The sequence below is a fragment of the Budorcas taxicolor genome, chromosome 15 (assembly GCF_023091745.1).
Source record: "Budorcas taxicolor isolate Tak-1 chromosome 15, Takin1.1, whole genome shotgun sequence".
NCBI lineage: Eukaryota > Metazoa > Chordata > Mammalia > Artiodactyla > Bovidae > Budorcas > Budorcas taxicolor.
The window spans coordinates 44,266,674-44,275,271 of NC_068924.1; the positions used below are offsets into that span (position 1 = coordinate 44,266,674).

General features: G+C 39.4%; 1 protein-coding gene across 1 annotated transcript; it reads right to left on the reverse strand.

The window, feature by feature from the left end:
- Nucleotides 1-6,602: 6,602 nt before the first annotated feature.
- LOC128060196 (olfactory receptor 502-like) lies at nt 6,603-7,547 on the reverse strand. Its single transcript, XM_052652539.1, has one exon. The coding sequence runs from the start codon at nt 7,545-7,547 to the stop codon at nt 6,603-6,605; it is 945 nt and encodes a 314-aa protein (XP_052508499.1).
- Nucleotides 7,548-8,598: the final 1,051 nt, after the last annotated feature.

Sequence of the window (8,598 nt, forward strand, 5' to 3'; positions counted from 1 at the left end):
CACTAGCTTTGTTCATAGTGATGCTTTCTAAGGCCCACTTGACTTCACATTCCAGGATGTCTGGCTCTAGATGAGTGATCACATCATCATGATTATCTGAGTTGTGAAGATCTTTTCTGTACAGTTCTTCCATGTATTCTTGCCACCTCTTCTTAATATCTTCTGCTTCTGTTAGGTCCATACCATTTCTGTCCTTTATCGAGCCCATCTTTGCATGAAATGTTCCCTTGGTATTTCTAGTTTTCTTGAAGAGATCTCTAGTCTTTCCCATTCTGTTGTTTTCCTCTATTTTTTGCATTGATCACTGAAGAAGGCTTTCTTATCTCTTCTTGCTATTCTTTGGAACTCTGCATTCAGATGCTTATATCTTTCCTTTTCTCCTTTGCTTTTCACCTCTCTTCTTTTCACAGCTATTTGTAGGCCTCCCCACACAGCCATTTTGCTTTTTTGCATTTCTTTTCCATGGGGATGGTCTTGATCCCTGTCTCCTGTACAGTGTCACGAACCTCCATCCATAATTCATCAGGCACTCTATCTATCAGATCTAGGCCCTTAAATCTATTTCTCACTTCCACTGCATAATCAGAAGGGATTTGATTTAGGTCATACCTGAATGGTCTAGCGGTTTTCCCTATTTTCTTCAATTTGAGTCTGAATTTGGTAATAAGGAGTTCATGATCTGAGCCACAGTCAGCTCCTGGTCTTGTTTTTGTGGACTGTATAGAGCTTCTCCATCTTTGGCTGCAGAGAATATAATCAATCTGATTTTGGTGTTGACCATCTGGTGATGTCCATGTGTAGAGTCTTCTCTTGTGTTGTTGGAAGAGGGTGTTTGCTATGACCAGTGCATTTTCTTGGCAAAACTCTATTAGTCTTTGCCCTGCTTCATTCCGCATTCCAAGGCCAAATTTGCCTGTTATTCCAGGTGTTTCTTGGCTTCCTATTTTTGCATTCCAGTCCCCAATAATGAAAAGGACATCTTTTTTGGGTGTTAGTTCTAAAAGATCTTGTAGGTCTTCATAAAACTGTTCAACTTCAGTTTCTTCAGCGTTATTGGTTGGGGCATAGACTTGGATAACTGTGATATTGAATGGTTTGCCTTGGAGATGAACAGAGATCATTCTGTCATTTTTGAGATTGCATCCAAGCACTGCATTTCAGACTCTTTTGTTGACCATGATGGCTACTTCATTTCTTCTGAGGGATTCCTGCCCGCAGTAGTAGATGTACTGGTCATCTGAGTTAAATTCACCCATTCCAGTCCATTTTAGTTCGCTGATTCCTAGAATGTCGACATTCACCCTTGCCATCTCTTGTTTGACCACTTCCAATTTGCCTTGATTCATGGACCTGACATTCCAGGTTCCTATGCAATATTGCTCTTTACAGCATCGGATCTTGCTTCTATCACCAGTCACATCCACATCTGGATACTGTTTTTGCTTTGGCTCCATCCCTTCATTCTTTCTGGAGTCATTTCTCCACTGATCTCCAGTAGCATATTGGGCACCTAATGACCTGGGGAGTTCCTCTTTTGGTATCCTATCATTTTGCCTTTTCATACTGTTCATATAGCACTTATCTCTCAGGATAGCCACAAGGGTATATGAGATGGTATAACTGAAGCATGCAATGAGGTTTAAAAGTTATCAGAATTATCTAGTGTATAAGCAAAGGCTAGCTAAAGCATGTTGAAAAGATGTAGCTTGATTGTAAATTTGATATAGAAAAAGTGGTAGGAGGTGGAGGTCAGGTCTGGAAGAGGCAGTGGCAAAAATCCAAATACATGACAGAGTAGAATGCAGGAGACATAGTTTAGTTAGAATTATGGAATCTAGAAAATGTGGGTGACAAGAGAGGATGAGGAATCAAGTCATTCAAGCTAGAGCCTGAAAACAGAGTAAAGGTCTAATAGAGTAAGAGGAGGGGCTACAGAGGAGACCGAGGAAACACCGCTTGCAAAGGCACAGCTGCATGAGGGATCACCATGTGTTTGGAGAAAGAGAGGGCTATTGTCTGATGTGGGTGTAGGGGAAAGAGAGGGACAGGTGGAAACAGAGCCAGGAGCAATGTCTAGGGATCCGTTTGTGATGAGCATCAAATATCCTGTTGGGGTGCTTGAATTTCCTCCCACAGTAGTGTGTAGCTCTTCACTGTTTTTGACATAATCAGTGACTTAATATATCCTGTATTCAGAAATCCAACATGTGGTATGACAGTGATTTTTTTATTGTATCATAAACATTTAGGATATTATGAGATTCTGGGTCATATTCAATCCTTTTTAGGAGGAAGTCTCCTTGTTTAGGTGTCACTGCAACTACTAGGGATGTATGCATGTGTACAGCTTCCTGCTGAGCACCACAGTCACAGCTCTGGCAAAAATGGAGTGCTGACTTCCCCTGTCTCCTTGCATACGAGTAACGTGAAGGCTCAGGTCCTCTCACTGCCCAGCTGTCTTTTCCCCAGTAGTGATCTGATGCTGACTATCTAAGCAACACCTTGTTGGTGGTTAGACTATCTATCACCTTGTTGAGCCCGATTGTCCCTAGGGAAGTAGAGAGCCGGTTCACACTGCTTTGTAGTTGCAGCAGGGTAGAAGCTCATCTCGTCACTGGGCTCCCCTTTACAAGTAGGATTGGATATAGATGAGAAGAGGACTATTATCCCCACCTCACACTCCCTCCTTAAGTCTCATTGCTGCCAAATGACAGGGGAGGCTCATTTCTCTCCTGTGCCCCACTGACCATGCCCTGGCAAGGGAATCAGATAGTGGGTAGGATGAAGGTCAGTTCCCTTCTTGGCCCCACTGACACTGAGGGTAGGGAGGCAGGTATGATTTTTCCATCAGTGTTTATCTACAGTGGGGCACGTATTACCAGAAGGTTTTCTGTTCTCTTGAGGCCACTCTTTTCCTTGTTCTCTGACTAAAAGAAATAGGATTTTCTTGGAGCTTTTTTCGTCTGTGTCTGTTGGCAGTTTGGGGAGGCAACACCCTCTCCAGGGTATACAGAAGCAATATGGAAACACAGGGACTGAAACTGTGTTGTTCCTCAAGTCTCAAAGTCCTAGAGTCTTCCTTCTTCTTTGTCCTTTTTAGAGTCTCCCTATGCTTGTTTGTGGGGTTGCATCCAGGATTATTTTTAGCAATAAGAGGGAGGACCTAAGGGGAATAGAGCTTCATTTTCAACAGAACCTGAAGTCTATGCCTTCAAACATTTATCAATGTTTATCCACTTTCTGGGACTTTCCTAGCAGTCTGTGCTTCCAATGCAGGGAGCATGTGTTCAATCCCTGGGCAGGGGACTAAGGTCCCACATGCTGCATGGTGCAGCCATATATACCTTCTTATTTTGTGCTAGAAATTTGGTCTAATACAAGTTAGCTTAACATATCCAGCTACAGAAGTTTGCACACTTACTTTGGACAGAGTTGGCTAGAATGAAATGTGTCAGAGTCAAATGAGAGTCCTCTAGTGGTGAAATATTTTCAAAGAGCCCTTCATTCTGCCCCTCCAGAGAGAGTATGTGCCTTAAGAGAAATCAGATTAATAAGAGAATATTCATGACTTTGAGCTTTTGCTTAATCTTTATATGCATCAATAACATCCTCTGTAAAATACACATTGGGGAAAAAAAGTTTGTTGTTCTGAGGATTAATTGGGTTAATGCTTCTAAATCACTGGGAACAGTAACTGGAAGGTAGTAAATTGTCTCATACTGTTAGTTCCTTTGCTAATACTTTTGCCACTGCTACTATTACTAACATTTGACTTCTACATTTTCTAACTCTCCTACCATGAGGAGACATAAGAGAGACATTATTCAGCAGAGGTTGGCTACAAAAGTTTCACTAAACTAGCCTGGAATTCTAGTTGCCAAAATGAGTTAAACATTGACAAGGCAGTGACATAATTGTGGTGAGCAAGGGATTGTGTAAAAATCTGTCAGAGTTTTAACAGGATCAGACACAAACATTCAGTCACTTGAATCAGGCTGACATTCAACAGATTAAAAGGCAACATAGTCAGTGGTTCATGCTAGAGCAAAACCTTTTTTCAACCATCCGTTCATTTTTATTTTTTCATTTGGAATGTGCATTTATGCTTGTTATGGACTTCCCTGGTGGCTCAGAGGTTAAAGCGTCTACCTGTAATATGGGAGACCTGAGTTCGATCCCTGGGTCAGGAAGATCCCCTGGAGAAGGAAATGGCAACCCACTCCAGTATTCCTGCCTGGAGAATCCCATGGACAAAGAAGCCTGGTGGGCGACAGTCCATGGGGTTGCAAAGAGTCAGACACGACTGAGCGAGTGAAGAAGATGTTCCAAGAATTGTGTGGAAATTAGATGCATGGGGAAAGGAGAAAAACATTGGAATGTCTATATACAACTTCCAATATTTTGGAGAAAATATATGCTTAATCTGTAACTGCAAGTGCACTGAGCATTCTGAAGAAAATATGCAGGTTTCTGTGGGGAGATAATAGGTGTACTTATTTGGTCTGAAGTCTCAAGAAGATTTCCAAAAAAGAATGAGAAAAACACTTAGGTTGGTGCCTATGGTTTAAGTGGGTATTACCCTGATGAGGGGAAAAAACGCATTCAGGTAGAGTTACTGCATGTGAGAGGGTCCTGAGGCAGAAAATAATATGGACTTGCTTAAGGATTTAAAAGACTAATTTATTTATTTCTAGGATTTGAGTGTTTGAGAACTGAGAGAAGAGTAATAAGAAAGAAAAATAAAATGGGTCACATTCAAGATTTTTTTTTTTGCCTTTAGTAGATAGATGATAGATAGGTAGACAGATAGATTAAAATGATTTATTTTAAGGAGTTAGCTTACATTTTTGTGGGAACTGTCAATTCCAAAATCAACAGGCAGTCCAACAGACTGGAAATTCTCATAAAAGTAGAAGGCATAGTCTTGAAAACAAAAACAGACTGAAAACAGAGTCCCTCTTTTCCAAGAGAGCTCAGTTTTTTCCCTCTTAAGGCGTTCAACTGATTAAACAAAGGACATCCATATAATGGAGGATAATCTACCTTACTCAAGTCTATTGATATAAATATTCAGTTCAGTTCAGTCACTCAGTTGTGTCCGACTCTTTGCAACCCCATGAATTGCAGCATGCCAGGCCTCCCTGTCCATCACCAACTCCCAGAGTTCACTCAGACTCATGTCCATTGAGTTGGTGATGCCATCCAGCCATCTCATCCTCTGTAGTCCCCTTCTCCTCCTGCCCCCAATCCCTCCCAGCATCAGAGTCTTTTCCAATGAGTCAACTCTTCGCATGAGGTGGCCAAAGTACTGAAGTTTCAGCTTTAGCATCATTCCTTCCAAAGAACACCTAGGACTGATCTCCTTTAAACATATATAAAAATACCTTCATGGCAACATCTGGATTGGTGTTTGACAAAACAACTGGTCACTCAAATTAACACGTAAAATTAGCTATCTCAGAAGTATTATTGTAAAATGTATAAATTGATTGCTGGAAATAGAGTTGCTGACAGTAAAAGTAAAGAGAAATAGAAAAATCTAGGACTCAGAATATAAAGACTTGGTAGTTAAATGATGTTTGAAGGTGAAAAAAAGAAATCAATTCAGGTTTCTGAATCAATCAATAAGTTTATTGAATGATGGTGCTACTTATTGAGGTATGGAACATTGGAGGGGAGCAAGTTGGAGGTATAAGGATATAATTAGTTTAGTTTCAGATAATTTGTGCTTGAGAGTCAACAAACAAAAATATTTCTATTTTCTATTTCTATTTTAGAAGACAGGGAAAGAGAAATAAATATGATAGTCATCAGTATATACAGATAAATCTCACAGGGGAAACATAGTCTAGTTTGCTCAAACTTTCTTAGTAGGATGTGCATCTGACTATGAACACTCCCTAGGAATTAAAGAGCTTGCCTACTTACTCCCTAGGAATTCAGAAACACTGCTTATCTTATACAGAGAAGTCACCTGTTTTGACCTGAAAGAATTCACAGTTGGTTTGGACAGGGGCATCTCATCCTTTTCTTTAATGGGTCCTGTATGACTAGGCTGGCGCCAGAGATCAAGAACACAGACCAGAATTTATGGGTCCAAAAGTCCCACTGCTAGAAGATAAACTTCCTGCAAGAAGAAAGTCTCCAGTAGTTTTACTGTCTGGTTCTATTTGGTCATCTCCCCACAGAATGTATTTAGTCATAACTGTAATTATCATGCTTATTTCAGGGTAAGCTGCTGCTGAAGATGGACATAGTCTGAAAGGTTTGAAAGTACAAAACCCCTAACTTACAGCAAAGAATGTCTTTTGAAAAGGTATGAATACAATTTTGAAAGAATTTTTAGCATATCAAGTGTTTTTTACATAGGAACAAATATGTTTGTTATGATAACTTCAATTTTGCTTTATTAAAGAGAACTTACTATTAGCCTCTGATTGATAATTTGGTTTCAGAAAATCCATCTTCTACCTTCACCAAGAAGCTCCACATTGGCTAATTACATATGGACCATTATATTTAGAGCACAACTACTCAATTTCTCTTTATTATTATATTTATGGTATTTTATTATATTAATTCCTACAAAACAACAGACTTTACTAAGAAAATATTTTTCTGGCAAGCTTTCTCTTCAGAGCCCCCTTAATCTCATTGTTCCTGAGGCTGTAGATGAGGGGGTTCAACATGGGGATCACCACCATGTAGAACACAGACACCACCTTGTTCTGGTCAGTTGAGTAGCTAGACTTGGGCATCACGTAAATGAATGTGATGGTCCCATAGAACAGAGTGACTGCTGTGAGGTGGGACGTGCAGGTGGAGAAGGCCTTGTGGCGCCCCTCGGTGGAGTGCATCCTCAGGATGGTGATGAGGATGTAGACGTAGGATACAGCTATGACAACTGCTGTGACCACAATAATGGAGCCAGCTGTAAATGAGGTGACAACTGCAGGGATACTGATGTCAGAACAGGAGAGTTCAACCAAAGGAGCAAAATCGCAGAAAAAATGATTGACTTGATTTGGTCCACAGAAAAGTAAAAAATAGAAGGAAATAGTAAAGGAGGAAGCATCGAAAAAACCACCTATGTAAGCCACTGTGAGTAACTGGACACAGACTCGTGTGGACATTTTGGTGGAATAAAGCAGTGGGCTGCAGATTGCTATGAAGCGATCATATGCCATGGCAGCCAGAAGGATGCACTCAGTTGACCCGAAGAAAACAGCGGAACCAAGCTGGATGGCACAGCCAGGGTAGGAGATGGTATTTTTCTCCACCAGGAAGTTTACAAGCATATTGGGTGTAACAGAAGATGAATAGCCCACATCAGCAATGGCCAAGTGGCTCAAGAAAAAATACATAGGATGATGGAGCTGAGATGAGATTCTGATAAGAATGATTGTGCTGAGATTCCCACATATGGTCACCAGGTAGATACAGAGGATGATCGTGAAGAGGATGATTTGAAGGACTGGGTAGTTTGTTAAGCCCAGTAAAATGAACCCTGTCATTGTAGTATCATTCCTCTGCCACAGGGAATCCATGAAATAAGGTGGCTGCTACCAAAATGAACCTATGATGAAACACTGCATTAAAGAAATTGTAAATTCAATGGTTCTATTTTCATGAATACATATAGAAGCTATTATAAGAAAATTATTCAAGCTAAGTTTGGATTTTTTAACTTTAGATTCTACATTTTTATACATGTTTGTCTTCTATATTTAAAAAATTGTTTTTAGTAAAAACACTTAAAGAAAAACCAGCTTCAAATAATGTAGATTTTTCCCTCTATATTTAATATTGATAAAATGTTCTTAAGAGACTTTAAAGCTAAATATTTAAAAAGTTAAGGCATGAGAAGAGCAAAAAGGAATGATCAATATAACAAAGATTAAAATGTATAAATACATATAGGATTATGTTAAGGGAAATCAATAGCTAATATTTATGAAATTCTTAATTAATGATGGGCATAATATTAAGAGTTTTATATATTAAGTTCTATTTTTAGTTTGCATGAAATGATATTAAGTACTTTTATTTTTAGAAGACGAAACTGACTTTGATAATGTTAAGAAACTTACCTAAGTTTATACAGCAAGTGGTAGAATCAAAATGTGGATCTCAGGTAGTTTGAAACCAGTACATTCCTTTAGAAACTACACTCTAAATGAAATTAAACAATACTTGAGATGAAGTCATATCTCTTGGATAAGGATGGATAACAAATTACCTTTCCACTTTCTGACAGCTAATGTATAAACAAGGTGCCTAGTTAGTCACAATATTTACATTTTCTATCAGTAAAACAAGACCATGTTTTTGAAAAGAGAAATACAATAGAAGAAATAGAGAGAAATTTCAAATTGAAGTTATGGATGAGGTCTGTCTTGTGCTCAGTCACTTAGTCACGTCCAACTCTTTGCAGCCCTGTGGACTGTAGCCTACCAGGCTCCTTTGCCCATGGAGTACTGTGAAACAAAATAATGTTATTTTCAACATGATATACAGCTGAATACAATTGCAGCCTGAAAGGAAGTTTACCCAGCTTCATCTAGTGAGTGGCCAGGTTGAAAATCATCTCCAGATTTT